At 39.7% G+C, this 24,152-nt stretch overlaps 1 protein-coding gene across 2 annotated transcripts in view; it reads left to right on the top strand.

Annotated features, from left to right (window-relative positions):
* The window catches only part of LOC109871308 (inactive dipeptidyl peptidase 10-like), a 142,392-nt gene that overhangs the window by 56,031 nt on the left and 62,209 nt on the right, over positions 1-24,152 (top strand). For both annotated transcript variants that reach the window (XM_031806044.1, XM_031806045.1), the window contains exons 4-5: positions 13,856-13,950; positions 14,096-14,170. In XM_031806044.1, the coding sequence (XP_031661904.1) occupies positions 13,856-13,950; positions 14,096-14,170 (170 nt within the window). The remainder of the gene's footprint in view (positions 1-13,855; positions 13,951-14,095; positions 14,171-24,152) is intronic.

Consider the following 24,152-nt stretch of genomic DNA (forward strand, 5'->3'; position numbering starts at 1 on the left):
CACATGCCTATCCATAAAACATGTGGTGCGCACTGTAGCGAGTACTGCGGACTCAGGCACTTACAAGTTTAATCTTTGCCAAGTTAGCTTCAAGCTTGACCGGGTCTGACTTTCTGGAGAACCTTAGGGACCAGCACTACATCGTTCATCTGTTACATAACCTTTGATTAAATAAAGCAGTTGTGTGTTGCATATTTCATTGTGCAGTGTTTCTCCCTTGGACATGAGCCTCTGCAATCGTAGTACATTTAGCAACCATTACCTTTTGTATCCCAATCTGCAAAATGCCAGTTCAATCATCAATGCTTTCACTTATAGGTTTAGAGAAAGTCAGATGGTTGTGTTCGTGATCTGATTTAGCACTGTGGCTAGTGTACTTTTACAGGGTTTTCGTTGTACTTTTAACACTTAATGTTCGTGTGACACAAGAAAGACAGATTCATGGGCGTAATGCCAATGTGGATGAGTAAGTATTGAGTAAATCCAGTGGAATTCAGGCACTTTGTCAGCACCCGTTTTGATCTTAACGACACCTTAAGCATATTTGCCCATTGTAGAAGTGCTCAGAAAGTGACATTTTCGACCTGAATGCCATAACATTCAAGCAATAAAGTGCTCAAAGTTGACCCATTTTGTATACCCTACCATACCATGAGACATCCATGTCTTTTTCACTGGAAAAGATCAACAGTTGAGAATTATTTAATTTAAAAGCTTTCAAACAGGTTTGTCAAACTATTAAATAATTTCATGGATTTATTATTATTTTTATTTTTTTATCTTTAATGTCAATTATCTAATAACGTGTAAACTTTTTTTCACATATGTTGTAGCTTACCCAGCAAACCAGAATTATTCCCAGAACATTAGCTAAGATTTCCAATAAGTTGTAGTTATTGTTTTATCTTAACACTAGGATGATAGAATGCTTTTTTATTTGATAGATAGAATTTTTAAATTTATTTTTTAGATTAAATAGGATTGGAATGTTCTCCTAACATTCACTAAAATATGCTCAACATCTGTAACAACCACCAGAGAACATTCCCGAAAAGTTCTCATTCGGTTTCCAGGTAATTGTCAGCTATATGTGTATAGGTGGCAGGGAAGTCAGGCGCAGGAGAGTCAAACGGAGTGTAAAATGGAGTCTTTTAAATGTCCAAGTAACATGCTCCATAACACTAAATAGAAAAATGAATATAAACAAATATGGGTACGAAGACCCGTCACGCACCTATACAAAAAACACTACACTGACAATAAACAACCTCTGACAAAGACATGAGGGGAAACAGAGGGTTAAATACACAACAGGTAATGAATGGGATTGAAAACAGGTGTGTGGGAAGACAAGACAAAACCAATGGAAAATGAAAAATGGATCAATGATGGCTAGAAGACCGGTGACGTCGAATGCCGAGCACCGCCCGAACAAGGAGAGGCAACGATTTCGGCAGAAGTCAGACAGTAATGTAGTGACATAATTTACCAGTAATGTTTTCCCAGCAAAACTAAAATGTTTATATTTATTGTGTTCTTTAAAGGTTCCCAGAATGTTTCATTATGTTGTAGCAACAGACTCGTGTGAACATTGTGGGGACATCACAAAATATATTTTCACAAAACACAAAAACTGTCCAGTTGTGTGGTTGATTGGTATTGGTATTTTACAAGGATCTCAATTAGCTGTTGTGAAAGTAGCAGCTACTCTTTCCATGATTCTAAAATGTTTATTTTATGTTGCAAAAACAGTCACCTGATTGTGCAATAATTTTCCCAGAACACTAAAACTGTCCAGTTGTGCTGAAATTCAGATAATGTTTGTATCAGTGTGCATAAAACATTCCTTTGATGTTGCAAGAATGTTGACAGTACAGCCTTTTGGAGTTCTTTAAAGGTTCCCAGAACATTTCATTAGGTTGTGGGAACAGTGTGGGTACATTAGAGAGAGGTTCACAAAACATAAAATATGTTTAGTTGTGATGACATTCATACAATGTTTAAGTTAGGCTGCGCAGAACATTTCTATAATGTTGTAAGAATGAATGTTGACATAACACCTTGTCTAAGTTATGGGAGTTGTCTGGGATGTTGCAAAAATATTCTTCTGATATAGACATACTGTAGGTTGCACAGAACATTCTCACAATGTTCCACAATTTACAAATTAGTCCGTATAAGAATATTTGTTTAAGGTTTAACATACCATTCCATCGGTGTTCACACAATATTAATTTGACCTTGTCTTGGAGTTCCTCAGAACATTTCAAGAACATTTAGAAAATGTTATATTTAAGCTTTAACATTAACACAACATTCTCAGCATTTTCATTTAATTCATAGGACTGGTTTGAACTGTATTTACATGCTGACCAGACTGCTCATGCATGTTGATTTTGTACCCCCACACCAGACACGATCAGGACACGCAGGTTGAAATATCAAAACAAACTCTGAACCAATTATATTAATTTGGGGACAGGTCGAATAGCATTAAATATTTATGGAAATTTAGCTAGCTAGTTTGCTGTTGCTAGCTAATTTGTCCTGGGATATAAACATTGGGTTATTATTTTACCTGAAATGCACAAGGTCCTCTACTCCGACAAGATAAAACGGTGAACCGAATTTGTTTCTTGTCATCTCTCCTCCTTTCTTCAGGCTTCTTTTTCTTCTTTGGGCATTATATGGCGGTTGGCAACCAACTTTACGGTGTATTACTACAACCGACTGTAGTGTGGACGTCAGTTCATTTCTCAAATCACCCATGTGGGTATATGTTCCAGCCATTGCTATGAGTCTGTCATCCCCAATTAAGGTGTCATCCCCACTGATCGTCTATTTACAATACCGTCCTCAAATTTAAATTGCCATTAAATCTGGAGAGAAACATAATGGGGATGTATTCCAATCTGCTTTCTTATGCGTTAAGGAGCTATACATTTGTATGCTGAAAATATTGTTGTACTATTAGATAAAACTTAAATATACCATTTTCGAAATGTACTTGAAATGTTCTGAAGACCTCCAAGAGAAGGTAAAATGTATTTTGAGTGAACATCAATAGAATAGTATGTTAAACCTACAACACATGCTATGAACATAATAATAACAGACGTATTTGTAAATATTGGAACGTTGTGCAAACTACTATATGTGAATATCACAAGAATATTCTTGCAACATACCAGACAACTCCCATAACTTAATTAAATGTTCTGGGAACCTTAAAAGAACTTAGACCAGGTGTTCTGTCAACATTCTTACAACATTATAGAAATGTCCTGTGCAACCTAACTTAAACAGTTTATGAATGTTTTGTGCAGACTGATGTAAACATTATCTGAATGTCAGCCCAACTGGACAGTTTTTGTGCTTTGGCTAAATGTTTGTGTCCCCACAATGTTCCCACCAGACTGTTCCCACAACCTAATGAAACATTCTGGGAACCTTTAAAGAACAGACAAAATGTGTACTGGGAACATTCTTCTAACATCAGGTAAATGTTTTGCAGCCTAAAAGAACATTTTTACAATCTTCCGCACCACTGGACAGTTTTTACGTTTTGGAAACATATATTTTGTTATGTCCCTAAAATGTTCCCACCAGATGTCGTGGAAATTCTAATCAATAATGAGGAGAGACAAGGTCAATCACCAATCAGGATAATACTTTATTCAAAACGTAAGGAAAGCACTGAGCAATTGCTTCTATAATGATGAGGCTGGTCGGCTCAACACTTCCAAGTGTTGTGACGAGTAGCTCTGACATATGAAGAATACAAATATATTTTATAGAAAAGATACACCCTTTAAGTCTTCATGACAAACAACAGACGTATGGAATGGGTCACAAGGTGAAACTTATATATGAGAAAGGGGTATCCCGCAGCAGATAGCATTTGCTATGAAGACTGTTCTGGCCCCTAAGACGAGGCTCCTATCTTGTTCCTGGTACTTCATAGCACGGAAACACCAATTCATTATATGACATAAATCAGTTGTCAACTCCAGATACTCCCATCTCAAGTAAAACCCCTTCTTGATCACACGCCTGGACAAGCTCACTGAGAGAAGTGAGCCTCTAGGTCATATACAACGTCAGATGACATACAATGGTTTCCCCCAAGGCCGAAGGAGGGAGTGACTGGTGCACAGACATTGTGGAGACAAGTAATTGGTTCTCCATTAATCGCGCCATCCCTTCACATGGTTTAGAATAGGTAAAGACACATTCACATATGAAGACAATGTTCACTCCTGTCCTCCTCTCTTTCTGATACTCTGCATAGCACAAGAGACATGTGAAAGGCAAGCCTGACCTCTCCCCTCTCTGGGCCCCAGGTGACTGAGCCCCAGCTGAGGGATGAAGTGCAACTGCCAACACCAGAGTCCGAAGGGATACATTCATAACAATCATATCATATAAGCATATTATATAGATAAGGCATCTAAATGATCTATGTTACCTAACTAGTTATGATTCTTCCGCCACACAGAAAGTTCCCGCACCTAATGAAACATTCTGGGAACCTTTTAAAGAACAGATTAAATGTGTTCTAGGAACGTTCTTGTAACATCAGGCAAATGTTTTATACAACATTCTATAATTATTAGCAGGCTGGACAGTTTTTGTGTTATGAGAACGAATGTTCCGAGAACTTTCACAGAACCAATTTTGGTTTGCTGGGTAGACTCTATTTCACATCTGAGGTTTTTGTGTTGTACCCGCCATCGGTTGAGACACAACATGATCTTGAATACAGGGTGGGTGTCATTTCAATCATAGAAATATAATTCATAGATTGGACCTATCCCTTCAGACCACTGCAATTTAGCTAATACACCATTGAAATTTTTATTGAATTACAATTTTTACTTCTAATTATTACCACAAAGATGACCGCCAGTCCATCCACCGTCGAATGTCAACTTAAATGGTCATGTCTATTCTAGTATCTGTATTTCTACGATTTCAATTGGTTTCCTATGGTGGATTGACAGTGTAATTTAAAACAACAGATATTCCCATTCAAGTCAACATTCTCTGATGTGTGGACTTCCAACCATCTTTTTGGTATCATTTGAAATGTTTTATTCATATTTTATCACATTTATCAGCCAAAACATGATTGTATTCATGAGCAAGTTGTGTCTCAACCTATGGTGGCACAACACAAAAACATTCTATTATGTAAAATAGGGTCTAAGCTACCAAATCTGAGTTTGTTTTTTGATAATTGAGGCTAGAGGGAGAAAAAAAAGTGCATTTATATTATAAAACGTATTGTTTTTGAAATTATAAAATAGTTTGACAACCCTGTATGTAAGCTTCTAAATTATATACATCTCAACTGTTTATCTTTTCCTGTGATGAAGACATGGCTGCTACAGTAGGTCCAAAAAGTCACTTTCTGAACACTTCTCCAATAGGCGAATATGGATGGGAGGTTTCATTCAAATCAAAAGTGGTTCTGTCAGAAAGTGATTGAATTCAAATGGATATACCCTATTATTTGTCAGGTTTGACTATCAGACATAACTTCTGTTTCACTGGTACTGTTCTACAAAGTAGGACGGAAGGACTGACACATGCCATCAAAAACGATCATTAGGAATTCCATGTTAGTATGTTACATCAGAATCTATTGTTAATATCAAATACCTTGATATTTCACAGACTGCCCTAGGAGGAAACCAATTCTGCATTGTCAATCATCTGTCGTCTGGTGTTTGTTCATGTACGTACTGTATGTGTGTGTGTGTTCAGGCTGCCTGGGTTACAGCGGCAGATGCCACAGACAGAACTCAAGAACGCAATCAAACCGACGGTTTAAGAAAAAATGATTTGCTCAGTATGTCTGAGGAAGTGCATAACACTCACAACCCCTCAATCACATCTATTTCTACAAGGAGCTTGTTCTTTATACCCTTCTTTCCATTAGAATCTGACTCATAATGACTCCACTCCTCATGGCCATTATCATTAACTGTTTCTTGGCTGCTTGAAGGAGGAAGAAGAAGGAATCTGATTCATTAATATGATAGGTCATGCAAATTAGTTTCTTGGTAAACAGATAATACCTGGAATCTAATCAACGGTGCATTGTCAACAAGCACATAGCGCGTGACCTTCTCACCTCATTTAACACCTGATTTACTGATCAAAAGGCATATCTCAATAGGTGGTCCAGGTACAGTATGTCATGACATAGCACAAGTGGGCCTTTCCTCTATTTGTTCTCTATTGCTCCTCTATTGTTCCTCAAGCAAGGGGGGAGGCCGATGACATCACAAGTTCCCATCAGATCAAATCCTTGAATGCCCTACTCCTTGAAGTTTGCAGTTGTGTCTAAAAAACAATAGAGGACGTCTTTAAACGCAATTTATTATTGAGCCGACATATACAGCATTTACAGTGAAAGTGATCTCTGCCAACGTTAGGAAAATTGACTTTAAAAGGTGCATTGTAGGGAGGCAATAACGCATGTTTTAGACCATTTCGGTCACACGTGTTGCCATAGTCTATAACTATGGGCAGGTCATCGCTCTAGGAAAGTGATCCAGACTTTGGTAACGCCAGTATAGGGATCACTCCGACAAAGGCATTGATTTGCAGTATAAGTAGCTAATTAGGTCTTTATTGGGTATTATTAGCCATTCATTAGGCATAAATGGCTGGTAATACAAATTAGCTACTTATATACACACTTCATATACGCAAATAAGTTCGTAATATGTGATCCCTATTTTGAAGTGTTGACAACACTTTCCTTGAATCATCCCTCATATGGGCTAGTCTGCATGTCAATGCCATGTCATAGAAGTCTGTTATGAAAGTCACAATTATAGGACTGAGGAGTATTCAGTCTATAAAAACGGAAAGAGGAATGTATTGAGTTAAATTAAAAACTTGAGAGGAGGGACACTGCAGTCCTGACAGTCTGGTTGTGTGTTCCACAGCCGTGGTGTACTGTTGTCCAGCGAAAAGCCTGAAAGGTCTGTCTCATGGTTTTCAGTTTAGTTTAGTTTGCAGGGGGCTGCTGCAGGCAGATGGAGATGGAGCTTGAGGACAGGCTACAGTGGGAGGGCAGGGTAACTACAAGCCCAACCCTAAGCTGGGGATTTTCAGACTGGTAAAAGGGCCCGAGTTATTCATTATTTAACATGTTACAGAAGTAGTACATTACTTATGCATTAGAGTCTTCGTTTGTACTTTTCAGTGTGGAACGTTCCATTATTTAAGTAGACAAGCACGGAAAAAGGCCTATCGATGGCTCGCAATGTTTTAAAGATCATCCTCTCACCCCTATCTCAATTAAACCTCAAATGGAAAGTTACCCGAAACCCCTACAGTAACTTAGTTGCCATAAAGTCAAAGTTTTGTAGTGCTACTTCACACATTATAAGTGTCTCCAAATTTAGGCTCAGAACCAGAGTTTTTGATTTCAATGACAGATAATTTTTTACATTTGCGATGCATGCAGCGGCCTAGGTGACCGTAGTTCTTTGGGACACCAGGATTATTCCTGAGGGTCCGCTGTGCTGTCCAAACTCATGGTCGGCATCTGTTTGGGGTTAGACACTCTTTTGCAAGGACGAATCTGTAAAGTTTAAGCCTTTGGGGTGGGGTTTCTACCAAGCCACATATGGAATTGTTTTAAGATGGCCATGCCATGGATCATTTAGCTATTTTATTTAGAATTGTAGGACCCTTTTAGGTATAAAAACATCTATATCAAAATATAGATATATATAATAATATATACTACAGCCCATAGAAACACATTGAATAACGCTTTCATAAATGGCAAAAAAGACAGTCACAAAATAAATCTTAAGGAATAGGATTTTGAAGTGTTTGTCCTATATCTAGGAGATATAAGAATGTCAAGGACATATTTTTAAACATATTTAACCCCTTGTTTTGTTGTTACAAATCTGCCTCCATACTTCCATTCATTTGTATGGGTTACCTTCAGACTAGTCCTGTGAATCATGTGTGGATCGTAGAGAACACCATACAAATGAATGGAAGTCATCATGTTCGGAAAGTCTCATATTAGTTTGTAGTCCAAACGGTTCAGACGCTACAGACAGTTGGCACATCTGCGTTACTAACTTCAGATGAGTCCCGTGACACTTGTGGAGGTCGTAGAGAAAAACGGAAAACAGCTTTGTGTTCGTGAGTCCAAACAGTTCGGACGCTACAGACATTCTCTTGAGAAGACCGATTTTCGGGATGTCTCATTGTCTTACAAACACCGCTATAACTCGGCCACCTTCGATCGCAGATGTGGAAGGCCGATATAGGCAGATATCTCTAGCTTAAACTGACAGATTTTGATGGAGCTTTTTTTGATGTGGAATAATTATAAAGCTACTTCATTGCCATGCCTGACTCTAAATGACCTCACAACAGGCACAAACATGTCCCTCACGCAGACACAGAAACCTGCACAAAAATAAAGAACTTAACACTGTGCTATTTATTAACACTTTCTCTGTTTTGAAACAAAACATAAAGCTGCCGCTTTCAAGGTGCGGGACTCTAACCTGGAAGCTTACAAGAAATCCTGCTATGCCCTGCGACGAACCATCAAACAGGCAAAGGGTCAGTACAGGGCTAAGATTGAATCATACTACACCGGCGCCGATGCTCGTCTTATGTGTCAGGGCTTGCAACATTTTACAGACTACAAAAGGAAGCACAGCCGCGAGCTGCCCAGTGACATGAGCCTACCAGACGAGCTAAATCACTTCTATGCTCGCTTCGAGGCAAGCAACACTGAGGCATTCATGAGAGCATCAGCTGTTCCAGACGACTGAGTGATCACGCTCTCCGTAGCTGATGTGAGTAAGACGTTTAAACAGGTCAACATACACAAGACTGCGGGGCCAGATGGATTACCAGGGCATGTGCTGACCAACTGGCAGGTGTCTTCCCTGACATTTTCAACATGTCCCTGATTGAGTCTGTAATACCATGTTTCAAGCAGACCACCATAGTCCATGTGCCCAAGAACACAAAGGCAACCTGCCTAAATGACTACAGACCCGAAGCACTCACGTCCGTAGCCATGAAGTGATTTGAAAGGTTGGTATTTTTATTTATTTTTATTTCACCTTTATTTAACCAGGTAGGCTAGTAGAGAACAAGTTCTCATTTGCAACTGCGACCTGGCCAAGATAAAGCATAGCAGTGTGAACAGACAACAGAGTTACACATGGAGTAAACAATTAACAAGTCAATACCACAGTAGAAAAAAAGAGTCTATATACATTGTGTGCAAAAGGCATGAGGAGGTAGGCGAATAATTACAATTTTGCAGATTAACACTGGAGTGATAAATGTTCAGATGGTCATGTACAGGTAGAGATATTGGTGTGCAAAAGAGCAGAAAAGTAAATCAATATTAACAGTATGGGGATGAGGTAGGTAAAATTGGGTGGGCTATTTGCCGATAGACTATGTACAGCTGCAGCGATCGATTAGCTGCTCAGATAGCAGATGTTTGAAGTTGGTAAGGGAGATAAAAGTCTCCAACTTCAGCGATTTTTGCAATTCGTTCCAGTCACAGGCAGCAGAGAACTGGAAAAGGCGGAAAGGCGGCCAAATGAGGTGTTGGCTTTAGGGATGATCAGTGAGATACACCTGCTGGAGCGCGTGCTACGGGTGGGCATGGCCATCGTGAGCAGTGAACTGAGATAAGGCGGAGCTTTACCTAGCATGGACTTGTAGATGACCTGGAGCCAGTGGGTCTGGCGACGAAAGGGTTAGGATGGGTTAGGCCAGTGTGCAGTGTGATTGTGATTGCGTCATCTGTGGACCTATTGGGACAGTAAGCAAATTGGAGTGGGTCTAGGGTGTCAGGTAGGGTGGAGGTGATATAGTCCTTGACTAGTCACTCAAAACACTTCATGATGACGGAAGTGAGTGCTAGGGGGCGGTAGTCATTTAGCTCAGTTACCTTAGCTTTCTTGGGAACAGAAACAATGGTGGCCCTCTTGAAGCATGTGGGAACAGCAGACTGGGATAAGGATTGATTGAATATGTCCGTAAACACACCTGCCAGCTGGTCTGCGCATGCTTTGAGGACGCGGCCGGGGATGCCGTCTGTGCCTTCAGCCTTGCGAGGGTTAACACGTTTAAATGTTTTTCTCACATTAGCTATTACACAAAATGTGTTGGGTGGTGGGTTGGGGGATGCTGGTCCCCAGGGCCAGGGTTGGGGGATGCTGTCGTAAGCCAGGTATTGTTTGAGCTGCTAGTAGAAAACAGAAATCTGAAAACATTCTTAATGTCAGCAGTGCTGTTGTAATTTCCTTCTTAATATGTGTGGGGGGGATGGGGTCTGGGAATATTGTATCATTGTCAATGTCTCTTATGTTCTCAAACATGAAAACTTACAAATAAAGTATTAACATATTTAGATTCCCCAACTTTTCCTGTTTTATACAACCTGGAGCTTAGCGCACGGTTCATGACAACTGGACAGCACAGTTCATCATAGTTCCATCATCAGTAAGGATTCATATATTTATATAACTATTTTTCAACCACTATTGTACACTTTTCTGCCCTACCAATATTTCATGGATTTAAACAACTGAATATGTCAACTTTCAGGATGAATCAAACCTCTTTTCAATTCACCAATAGGCCTATATCTCGTGCGTAAAGGCTCTCCAAATCTGCTTTTTTTTAATGAAGTAGGTAGATTCATAAATACTTTCCTAACCATAAATACTCTACAAGATCACAATATTTATTAATCTATTAAAATTAGACAAATATGCATATTTTGATGGCTTTCTTCATGATCCCTAATACTCAGAACCTGTTCTCTCTATATACCCTACTCTAGTCTGTCAAGAAATGGTACACTGTATTTAAAGGGATGGCTTTAGATAAACGTATAGTGCGCATAAGGGAGCAACACCCAAAGAGTTTGTTAGGCACCTGCATACGGTAAGTCTGAATACCAAATACTGAGAAGTGCTTAAATTAAAACACAGAACAAAGGAAAATATTTCCCTAAGTCTGAATCAGCCCTCTTACTCAAACTCTGATAATAAAATGTATACCCTAGGTGGTTCATTTTGTCATTTGGTTTCTTATTGTCCTTATTGGGTCCAAAGTATTTAACACGCTTGATGAAGATGAGCAAAAATTACTGTATAAAATAAATAATTTAAATACTGAGCTATATTATATGCAAAAAAAATTGGGAAATGTATTATTTTATACTAATACAATTGATCAGAGAACATTTTTTTCCTCAAAAAGGTAGGGATATACATGATTGACACCCCTGTTTTTAATAACGACCCTTCCTCCGTACAGAATCCTTCCAGATCCTTGATATCCTTAGTCTGCGCTCAAACCACAGGTTTCCAATGGGGTTTCAAGTCCGGAGAATGAGATGCAAAATGTTGATTTTATGGCCAATTAAGAATTTCTTTGTGGATTTTGATGTGTGTTTGGGGTTATTGTCTTGCTGGAAGATCCACATGCAGCCAAGTTTCAGCCTCTTGGCAAAAGGCAGAAAGGTTTTTGGCTAATATATCCTGTCCTGGTACTGGGTAAAGTTCATGAAGCCATTGACAGTCAACAAGGGCCTTAGGACCAGTGGAAGCAAAATAGCCCCATAACATCAAAGATCCACCACCATATTTTACAGTAGATATGGAGTTATTTTCTGCTTATGCATTCTCATTTCGATGCCAAATCCACCACTGATGTGCATGGCCAAGTAGCTCTATTTTCATGTCATACATACATTTTTATTAGTATGAAATAATATAGTTTGAGCATACAATATAGCTCAGTATTTGAATTATTTATTTTATACAGTCCTTTTTGCTTACCTTTATCAAGGTTGTCAATAATTTCAGACCCCACTGTATATGGTCGTGGTAAACACAAATATTTCGACCAGTGGTCTTGAGGCATCAGATTTCTTGTTTTAGATGATGACATTTATGTCTGTGATATGCTCACAGTTATGACAGGAACAAAATATGGGGCGGGATTGGGCCGTGAGGGCCCCATCAACCATCAATCAAACCCATGGTAACTACAGCATGGCAACAGGGACCTGATTGGCTGTGAATGTGAAAATTGTTGACAGACAAATGAGACTCTGCTGAGAGGCGGGTATAGGTGATCAGCTCCCACTGTAGGAATCCAATATCTGCCGGGGTTGCCAGGTCTGCTGGGGTTGCCCTGTCAGTTGCAGAACCCCCAAATAACCTTTTGACAGAGATGACTAACTTCATTATGGGATATCTGCCTGAGCTTGTTTCAGCACAGAATGTTATGGATTGTCTTCCATCTTTGTTTTGTTTTGCATTTGATCATAACCCATGTATGAATTAGTGATTAGCAATGCATGCTATCATTTGCTCAATGTGTGTGTGTGTCAGCCATTTGCAGTACTGCTGGATGATATTTCAGGGTCATGTCTGCGTATGACACCACATAGCAGATAATGCTGTGGCATTTAACAACAAGAACACAGGACAAAATACAAGCTACATACAAGTATTCACACACCTTGACTTTTCCACATTTGGTTGTGTTACAAAGTGGGTTTAAAATCTATTTTATTTGACATTTGTGGTCAACTATCCACACAAAATACATGTGGAAGAATTTTTTAAACATTTGTTTAAAAAAATACATGATTTTTTTTATTTTTTTATTAGATAAATACATGCTAGAATCACATTTGGCAGCAATTACAGCTGTGAAACTTTCTGGGTAAGTCTATAAGCTTTCCACACCTGGATTGTGCAACATTTGCCCATTATTGTTTAAAAAATTCTTCAAGCTCTGTCAAATTGGTTGTTGATCATTGCTAGACAATCATTTTCAGGTCTTGCCACAGATTTTCTGAACAGATTTATGTCAAAATTGTAACTTGGCCACTCAGGAACTTACAATGTCTTCTTGGTAAGCAACTCCAGTGTAGATCTGTCCCTGTGTTTTAGATCATTGTCCTATATCATCCATGCTCAAAGGGATATTGAATGTCAGCTTTTTTTTAACCATCTACCAATAGATGCCCTTCTTTGCGAGGCATTGGAAAAACTGCCTGGTCTTAGTGGTTGAATCTGTGTTGGAAATGTACTGCTTAACTGAGGGACCTTACTAAACAGGAGTTTGATGGCACCTTAATTGGGGGAACGGGCTTGTGGTGAAGAGTGGAGTGAGTGGAATGGTATCAATAAATGGTTTCCAGGTGTTTGATGCCATTTCATTTTCTCCATTCCAGCCATTATTTATCAGCCGTTCTCCACTCAGCAGCCTTCTGCTATTCCACAACAAAATGTGGAAAAAGTAAAAGGGGTGTGAATAGTTTCTGATGGCACTGTGTGTGTGTTTCATTCCTTAGGCACAGAAATCATTTCCCATCAATAGAGAACATATAGATTTTTGTAAAAAAATGTTTTACTTAAGGTGACTAATTGTTTCTATACACCATGAAATTATTATTTGGCTTCATATATGTTGATCACAGTGCAGTCACGCGCTTACGTGTATGAATGGAGTCAGTGCCGTCATGTTACTATTGTTATTTGATTTTCCAGAGACAAGGATGTGACAGGGTACTGGACATTCTGTCTTTGCTATGCTGAAGAAAAACAAGGAAATTGGGATAGAATGGAGACTTTCATTGTCAAAATTTTGGCAACAAAGCCTTATTCAAGGTACAGTTCTGGTTTTGACAGCCATCCAGCCTTGCATTCAAATGGCAACAAAGGCCTTGCGATTTCTTCTTAGTAGAAAAATCGACAGAGGAATTGTTTCAGAAAGACATGTTTTTTCTTATTTGTCTCTCCTTTCATAGACTCAGAAGTGATCTACAGGAATCGCGATGGCCACGTAATCAAGTTTAACATCCTCACCAATGAGACTGAAATTGTACTGACAAACACAACATTTGTAAGTGAAAACCCTTTACCATCGGAACATGCATGCCCACAGACTTACTCAAACATATACCCTGCCACTCAAAGTGACATGTTAGCAAACGAATATACCCACTTAAAAATGCTCTCACTCTCTTTTCCTCTTCTTTGTCTTGTAGGTCAATTTCAATGTTGCAAAGTACTCCGTTTCCCCGGACTTGAAATATGTGCTCTTTGCCTATGATGTTAAACAGGTAAACTGTATTATCTTTTTACTTTAATGCTCTTAATCCCCCCACACTCCATATGAATCTCTCTCTGTCTCTCACACATTCTATAGCGCACTATTAAATATTACAATAAACTCAATCTTAAAGGCATGCATACTACAGTGTTTCCCAACTCCTGTCCAACAGCACACATGTTTGTTGTAGCCCCAGAAAACTGATTCAACTCATTGAGGGCTTAATGATTAGTTGACAAGTTGAATTAGGTGTACTTGTCCCCCCCAAAAAATGTGTGCTGTTGTGGGTACTCGAGGACTAGGGTGTATTCATTACAGAAACCTTTTACCGTTCAGAACCAAATGGAAGCAAACAGAGCTAAACAAGACTTTCTATTGGACAAATTCAGGTAGGTCCGTTTTAGGTTAGTTCCGTTTGCTTCTGTCTAAGATTTTTTTTACAACAGAATTGGCAGTATACACCCCTGTAGTTGGCAAACCTGTGCATGTGCCCTGTGTTGTCGCTTACTTTTGACGTGTAATGTTATGTTGTATTTCATAGATAGACAAGCTCGGAATTGATTATGAAAGATACAGTGCCTTGCGAAAGTATTCGGCCCCCTTGAACTTTGCGACCTTTTGCCACATTTCAGGCTTCAAACATAAAGATATAAAACTGTATTTTTTTGTGAAGAATCAACAACAAGTGGGACAAAATCATGAAGTGGAACGACATTTATTGGATATTTCAAACTTTTTTAACATATCAAAAACTGAAAAATTGGGCGTGCAAAATTATTCAGCCCCTTTACTTTCAGTGCAGCAAACTCTCTCCAGAAGTTCAGTGAGGATCTCTGAATGATCCAATGTAGACCTAAATGACTAATGATGATAAATACAATCCACCTGTGTGTAATCAAGTCTCCGTATAAATGCACCTGCACTGTGATAGTCTCAGAGGTCCGTTAAAAGCGCAGAGAGCATCATGAAGAACAAGGAACACACCAGGCAGGTCCGAGATACTGTTGTGAAGAAGTTTAAAGCCGGATTTGGATACAAAAAAGATTTCCCAAGCTTTAAACATCCCAAGGAGCACTGTGCAAGCGATAATATTGAAATGGAAGGAGTATCAGACCACTGCAAATCTACCAAGACCTGGCCGTCCCTCTAAACTTTCAGCTCATACAAGGAGAAGACTGAAGACAGCCAAGAGGCCCATGATCACTCTGGATGAACTGCAGAGATCTACAGCTGAGGTGGGAGACTCTGTCCATAGGACAACAATCAGTCGTATATTGCACAAATCTGGCCTTTATGGAAGAGTGGCAAGAAGAAAGCCATTTCTTAAAGATATCCATAAAAAGTGTTGTTTAAAGTTTGCCACAAGCCACCAGGGAGACACACCAAACATGTGGAAGAAGGTGCTCTGGTCAGATGAAACCAAAATTGAACTTTTTGGCAACAATGCAAAACGTTATGTTTGGCATAAAGGCAACACAGCTCATCACCCTGAACACACCATTCCCACTGTCAAACATGGTGGTGGCAGCATCATGGTTTGGGCCTGCTTTTCTTCAGCAGGGACAGGGAAGATGGTTAAAATTGATGGGAAGATGGATGGAGCCAAATACAGGACCATCTGGAAGAAAACCTGATGGAGTCTGCAAAAGACCTGAGACTAGGATGGAGATTTGTCTTCCAACAAGACAATGATCCAAAACATAAAGCAAAATCTACAATGGAATGGTTCAAAATTAAACATATCCAGGTGTTAGAATGGCCAAGTCAAAGTCCAGACCTGAATCCAATCGAGAATCTGTGGAAAGAACTGAAAACTGCTGTTCACAAATGCTCTCCATCCAACCTCACTGAGCTCGAGCTGTTTTGCAAGGAGGAATGGGAAAAAATGTCAGTCTCTCGATGTGCAAAACTGATAGAGACATACCCCAAGCGACTTACAGCTGTAATCGCAGCAAAAGGTGGCGCTACAAAGTATTAACTGGGCTGAATAATTTTGCACGCCCAATTTTTCAGTTTTTGATTTGTTAAAAATGTTTGAAATATCCAATAAATGTCGTTCCACTTCATGATTGTGTCCCACTTGTTGTTGATTCTTCACAAAAAAATACAGTTTTATATCTTTATGTTTGAAGCCTGAAATGTGGCAAAAGGTCGCAAAGTTCAAGGGGGCCGAATACTTTCGCAAGGCACTGTATGTATAGAGGCTGTCATTTGTTCACCATTTAATTATATGTTCACAGTATATGTTTAGGCACCTACTGTATGAACACAATCTCTGGGCCCTTGGGAAATTGTTTAGTTGAACAAACAGGGCAATATCGGTATAGTATGTTGGAATGAAAAAAAGCACAGAATAACGTTGTGGCATTTGAACAAGTATGTCCACATCAACTGGTGTAGGTTGAAGTTATTGACAGAGTTCCCCCTAGAAATCTCTGGAAGTCTCACCTACAGTAGCTCTAAGATTACACGCCTTTATCTCATTACTGAGGTATCCAAGAGCCGTTAAGCTTTATAAACACTCGTAATCTCTGTGTCAATCGTGACAATAGGATATGTTTTCTTTGCTGGTAAACATCTTGTAATGCTCGGTTTTAAATCCTCTAGGTCTATGTTGATCCAATGCATTGTGTTTGCAATAATAATTAGAGAATAGCTTCAAGCTAATCAGGTTTGAGCAGGTCGTACCCAATGATATATATATATATATATATATATATATAAACCCTGGATTGCTGATGCTATGTGTTGGCCTTTGAGAGGCTTTGAAGCTACTGGTCAGCTATATTGGCACTCCCCAGAAGGAGCAGTCCGACATAGGATTTAATGGAATCAAATAAATGTTCCAAGGACAGAATTACTGACATTGAAGTATTTTTGTGTTGTAGTGGGGATAGAAACATTAGTAATCTCCAAAGATGATTATTTAAGGAAAATGTTTTTAGATACTTATTCATTTTACATTTTTATGTTTAGCTCACATAATATAATTTAAAAGTACGCAGTAACATCTCTGTAATAAAATACATGTCGCAAAAACAAATGTAGACATTAATAAATGTTTATAGCTTTTCTATAGCTTCCAAAATATTTTTTACAATGGTGTAATGCATTAACCAAGATGGAGGCACCATGGCTTCAACACAGTGTCCCCTATCAGTCATAGAGTGTACATATAAATAATTGGTTGTACCTCACCCAACAAGAGTGTATAACCGGGATTTCCGTTTTTATTTTATTTATTTTTATTTAACTTTTTTTTAACTGGGCAAGTCAGTTAAGAACAAATTGTTATTTACAATGACGGCCTACCAAAAGGCAAAAGACCCGCTGTGGTGACGGGGACTGGGATTCAATTATTATATCTTTTTTGAAATAACATATAAATATAGGACAAAACACATATCACAACAAGAGAGACAACACTACATAAAGAGAGACCTAAATACAACAACACAGCAAGGCAGCAAAACATGACAACACAACATGGTAGCAACACAACATGGTAGCAGCACAAAACATGGTACAAACATTATTGGGCAGAGACAATAGCACAACGGGCAAGAAGGTAGAGACAACAATATATCACACAAAGCAGCCACAACTGTCAGTAAAAGTATCCATGATTGAGACTTCGAATGAAGAGATTAAGATAAAACTGTGCAGTTTGAGTGCTTGTTGCAGCTCGTTCCAGTCACTAGCTGCAGCGAACTGAAAAGACGAGCAACCCAGGGATGTGTGTGCTTTGGGGACCTTTTAACAGAATAGGGTTGGCAGAACGGGTGTTGTATGTGGAGGATGAGGGATGCAGTAGATATCTCAGGTAGGGGGGAGTGAGGCCTAAGAGGGTTTTATAAATAATGATCAACCAGTGGGTCTTGCGACAGGTATACAGAGATGACCAGTTTACAGAGGAGTATAGAGTGCAGTGATGTGTCCTATAAGGAGCATTGGTCTATGTGTCCTATAAGGAGCATGGGTAGGATGGTCATCTGAATCAGGGTTAGTTTGGCAGTTGGGGTGAAAGAGGAGCGATTACGATATGAAACCAAGTCTAGATTTTACTTTAGCCTGCAGCTTTGGTATGTGCTGAGAGAAGGACAGTGTACTATCTAGCCATACTCCCAAGTAATTGTATGAGGTGACTACCTCAAGATCTAAACCCTCAGAGGTAGTAATCACACCTGTGGGTCGAGGTGCATTCTTCTTGCCAAACCATATGACCTTTGTTTTGGACGTGTTCAGAACAAGGTTAATACGGGTAGAGAAAGCTTGTTGGACACTAAGAAAGCTTTGTGGTAGAGCATTTAACACAAAATCCGGGGAGGGGCCAGCTGAGTGGGGGAGGGCGAAGAGGAGGCAGAGACAGATATTGCCGCGGAGGAGGAGCATCAGCGTAGCCAGGGAGTGAAGCAGTGACAGGACTATGATACAGCTCACTTCACAACCAGAGATTGCAAGTTAGTGTGGTAGCTTTCTGTTGCCTATCCCTGTATCATCTGCATATAAAGAGAGACCTTCCTACTACCTGAGCGATGTTGTTGATGTAAATTGAGAAGAGCATGGGGCCTAGAATTGAGCCTTGGGCTACTTCGTTGGTGACAGGCAGTGGCTGAGAGAGCAGATTTTCTGACTTACACTGCACTCTTTGAGAGAGGTAGTTAGCATACCAGGCCAAAGGCCCCTCAGAGATACCAATATTCCTTAGCCAGCCCACAAGAATGGAATGGTCTACCGTATCAAAAGCTTTGGCCAAGTCAATAAAAATAGCAGCACAAAATTGCTTAGAATCAAGAGCAATGGTCACATCATTGGGTACCTTTAACCTCCCTGGGATATGTGGGACGGTAGCGTCCCACCTGGCCAACATCCAGTGAAAATGCAGAGAGTCAAATTCAAATAAATTACTATAAAAATGTAGCTTTGATGAAATCACACATTCAATATACCAAATTAAAGCTACACTTGTTTTGAATCCAGCCAACGTGTCAGATTCAAAAAATGCTTTACTGCGAAAGCAAACGATGCTATTGTCTGAGGATAGCACCCCAGTAAACAAAGTGGGGGAAAGCATATTTTAACCCTGCAGGCTCGACACAAAACACAGAAATATAAATATAATTAATTCCTTACCTTTGACGAGCTTCTTCTGTTGGCACTCTAATATGTCCCATAAACATCACAAATGGTCCTTTTGTTCGATTAATACCGTCGATATATATCCAAAATGACCATTTATTTGGCGCGTTTGATCCAGAAAAACACTGGTTTCAAATTGCGCAATGTGACTACAAAATATCTCAAACGTTACCTGTAAGCATTGTCCAAACATTTCAAACTACTTTTGTAATACAACTTTAGGTATTTTTTTACGTAAATAATAGATCAAATTGAAGACGGGATGATCTGTGTTCAATACCGGAGGAAAACAAAGTGGAGAGTGCTTTCAGGTCACGCGCCTCTAACAAAGAGTACACTTCCCTTGAGCCTCACTCTGAACAGTGCTACTTCTTCATTTCTCAAAGGAAAAACCTCAACCAAGATCTAAAGACTGTTGACACCCAGTGGAAGCGGTAGGAACTGCAAGAAGGTCCCTTAGAAATATGGATTCCCATTGAAAAGAGAGTGACCTCAAAAGAAAAAATCTGAATGGTTTGTCCTCGGGGTTTCGCATGCCAAATAAGTTATTTTATACTCACAGACATGATTCAAACAGTTGTAGAAACCTCAGAGTGTTTTCTATCCAAATCTACTAATAATATCTTATCTTCTGGGGATGAGTAGCAGGCAGTTGAATTTGGGCATGCTTTTCATCCAAAATTCCGAATGCTGCCCCCTATCCTAGAGAAGTTAAGGTTACAGTGACACGTCCATAACCTGAGCGGAAACCAGATTGCATACCAGAGAGAATTCTATTGACATCAAGAAAGGCAGTCAGATGATTATTAACAAGTTTTTACAACACTTTTGATAAACAGGGCAAACTGGAAATAGGCCTAATAACAGTTAGGATCAGCTTGATCTCCCCTTTAAATGAAGGACAAACCGTGGCTGCCTTCCAAGCAATGTGAACCTCCCAGAAAGGAGAGACAGGTTAAAAAGGTCAAAGATAGGTTTGGTGATGATAGGGGCAGCAACCTTAAAGAAGAAAGGGTCTAAACCATCTGACAACATCTAATTATATTAGAGTCAATTCACAAAAACACACACAGCCATTTTCCAGCAAAGATAGGAGCCACAAAAAGCAGAAATATAGATACAATTATTCACTAACCTTTGATGATCTTCATCAGATGACACTCATAGGACATCATCTTACACAATACATGTATGTGTTGTTCGATAATGTGCATATTTATATCCAAAAATCTCAGTTTAAATTGGCGCGTTATGTGCAGTAATGTTTTGATTCCAAAACATCCGGTGATTTTGCAGAAATACTCATAATAAACATTGATAAAAGATGCAAGTGTTTTTCACAGAATTAAAGAAAGTCTTAACTTGTTGGGGATAGGGGGCAGTATTTTCACTTTGGATTAATTATTCATCCAAACGTGAAAATGCTGCCCCCTATCCCAAAAAGGTTAACTGTTTTCCAGAACATCTTGGGGTTAGACCCACAGAGAGAGAACTGCTTCTTAAAGTAACTAACTTTGGCCTTCCAGATAGCCTGATGTCTCATATGCCTGAAGAACAGCCAGCCAGCCTAAGTATGTGTGTGCCGAGCATTTCACAAAATTTTTGAGGTGTAGTAACTCTGCAAGATCACGGTCGAACCAAGTTTTAATTCTCATTTTCTTCATGGGGGTGTGTTTGTTAACAATACCACTGTAATGATCAAAAAACAAGGTCCAAGCATCTTCGACAGAGGGGATCAAGCTGATTCTATACCATTTTACAGAGGCCAGTTTATGAAGGAAGGCTTGCTCATTAAAGTTTTTTAGCAAGCCTCTATGACAAATCAGGACAGGTTGTTTCACTGAGAAGCCATTACGAACGGAAGCTGTAAAACAGTGATCACTAAGGTCATTACAGAAGACACCAGACTGATATCTATCAGGATTATTTGTGAGGATAACACCAAGAAGAGTAGCCTTTTCTGGGTGTTTGAAGTCATACCTTGTGGGATTGGTAATAATCTGAGAGATTTCGGGAGTCAAATTGTTTTAGGACTTGGTCAGGTTTAAGTATGTCCCAGTTTTGGTCACCTAGCAGGACAAATTCAGACTTGGTGTAAGGGCCCCGGAGAGAGCTTAGGGCAGGTAGGTTACATGCTGTTGCTGATGGAGGACGATAGCACCCAGCAACAGTCAACAAAGAGCTATTTGAAAGTTTAATACTTAAAACCAGCAAATCAAATTGTTTGGGGACAGACTTGGTGGAGAAAACCGATCACTGAAGGTGATTCTTGGTAAAGATTGCCACTCCCCCACCTTTGGAAGATCTGTCTTGCCAAAAAAGCTTATAACCAGAAAGGTTAACATCAGTATTCAAAACACTCTTCCTTAACCACGTCTCAGTAATGACCAACACATTTGGATTGGAGCTCTGAACCCATACTTTCAATTGATCCTTTTAGGTAATAAGCTTCTCGGGTTAACGTGCAGAAAACCCAGGCTTTTACGGGAGCAGAAATCAGTGAAGCAGATATCAGAGCACAAGTCAGAATTGGGGCTAGCAACCGTAGATGGGCCAGGGTGTACGTGCACATTTCCAGATATCATCAACAGTAATACTATCAAGGTACGGCATAGTACAGGGAGAGCTCTGCAGTGCTGATTTATGACATCTGAATGTTCATCAGATGGCAACAAGATCATATTGTGTACAGCAATTTCATCAGGTAACATGAATACAAAGCCGGCGAGCGGTGTTAAGAATGGAATGGGAGGCAAAAGGTCTGTGTAACCAATAGAGAGTCAGAGTCCAGAGTTTACCCATGGAGTATAATAATGAAGTCCATTGTTTACTTGACATGACAATCGTTCTGTGAGGAAATTGTGTTGTATATCATTTGATGACAGATCTCAATCAAATAGACCATTTTATGTTTCTGTTCATTCTCAAATTGTAAAACCACAAAGTTTATTACATTGTGATCGGTTATTTGACATACTGGCCAGGGAAGAATATTAAGAATTACATTTCTTTACCTTTTGGTCCTCCAAACCTTGATATATCTTTGTGAAGGATAAAACATTGTGTAACATTGATGAAGTAGCATTTATATTCAGTGGCTTGCCGCCTTCAAATGAGCAGAGGCTGAATACGTACATTAGGTCCTACCTCGCCTATCCCCTCAAGGCTGATTACTGAACAAATGAGCCTGGCGGGAATCACAAAGGAAGATGAAGGAGAGACAGAATCTTTTAGAGCTATACGGGGGTCACGGTAACCGAAATAGCCCAATGTTGTGTGATTTAGCAGGCCAAAAGCAGCACCTGGGGCCCTAAGCACCGTTTTCACCGTATCCGTATTCCCTCCCACTCTAAACGGGACTAGATTGGGTCTGGCAGACCCCTGAGACTGGATGGTCGTCACAGCACTGGCACCTTGAGGGCCCATGCTATTATAGTTAATCTGATGGGTCCAATGTGCTGTAGGGGTCCAGAATTGCTATGGTAACCTGAGGGCCAAATACTGACTGCTGTCAGGGTTGCACTGATTCTGTCATTCACACTGGGCCAACATTGTGCACAAAATATGTAAGGTAGCAAAATATTATACGGCATCGGTAGCTTCAGGGACCATTTCGCTTTGATACTCGTAGGGGTGCAGCCTGCTCTTATGTTCATTGCACAGGCACCTCTAGAGCGGCTTACAGCCTAAAATAATTCCCACCCTCGAGTGTTCTATTGATCTCCCCCCTACTCTCCTCCCCTTTTGCTGACAAATGGATCGATCCCAGTGGGGCTGGAGACACAAATAAACTTGTTTTGGGGTGAGAGTGCTAAGAAAGCTGGCTCATTGGCTCTCTGCTATGTTGGTGCTAGAATGTGCTAGAATTTGCTTAAGTTTCTTCACTGTATTTGGTTAAGGCTCCTCTGTAACCAACAGCCAGTTGAGCAAAGTTTTTCCTTAAATGTGGTCATGTTCAAATAAGGGCAGTAAACTGGGCCTTTAGTTTCTAAATGCAAGTAAGTCACCTGTTTTTAGACACATGATTAAATAAAACAATCATTCCCATTTGTATTCAACTGTCCTACTGTATATAACACAGTTATTAACAGCCTTAAACATGTTATTACTATGTAATAAACTCTTTTCACACGTACAAGCATCCAAATACTATTTTGTAACATTTATTTACCATTGGAAACCTTGGCATGCATTTCTCCGTTAGCTGGTCCAGTGGACTCTTCTCCGAGGCAGTATAGAAGAGCGCCTAAAGCTGTCTGAACCAGTCTAGATATTTAATCATGTGTTTTAATCTGTGGGCCCCTGCTCCCAGGCACGTGCCACACACTGCCAGAGATTAGGGGATCTCTGGGTAATATACAGAACCATGATCCTCCACACCTCTCCCATAAATCAAGAGAATCCATGTTTTCATTTCATTCAATCCGATTTGCATACGTAATATGAGGGGAGGAGGGGAGGAGGGAGTGGGCAAGTCACCTTGGCAGTGGAACAGGAGCAAGGAAAAGAGGGAGGTAAGGATTGTCAGTGTGTGACAAATGTATTAATCAGATGATATTTGAAATGGAGGAACATGGTGATGAAAATCGTCATTAATACAATATGGTCTTTTCATTGGTTTGGGCAGATAAGTTTCCCTCTGTGTGGTTTTATACTAAACGTTTGCAGTGTTAATGGTGTTTGATAAAACTGCCCTGTGCAGACCACTCGTATTCAACATTGAGTTGCAGCAAAAGTTTTAGTGCAGTAGGAGTTGAAAATGTCAACCTACTTGTCTTTGATTAAATCACCATACTGAACACAAAGGTCATTGTGCCAGCTCTTGAAAAGATGTAAGTGAGGGAAACAATGTG

The sequence above is a fragment of the Oncorhynchus kisutch genome, linkage group LG26 (genome assembly GCF_002021735.2).
Source record: "Oncorhynchus kisutch isolate 150728-3 linkage group LG26, Okis_V2, whole genome shotgun sequence".
Classification (NCBI taxonomy): Eukaryota; Metazoa; Chordata; class Actinopteri; order Salmoniformes; family Salmonidae; genus Oncorhynchus; species Oncorhynchus kisutch.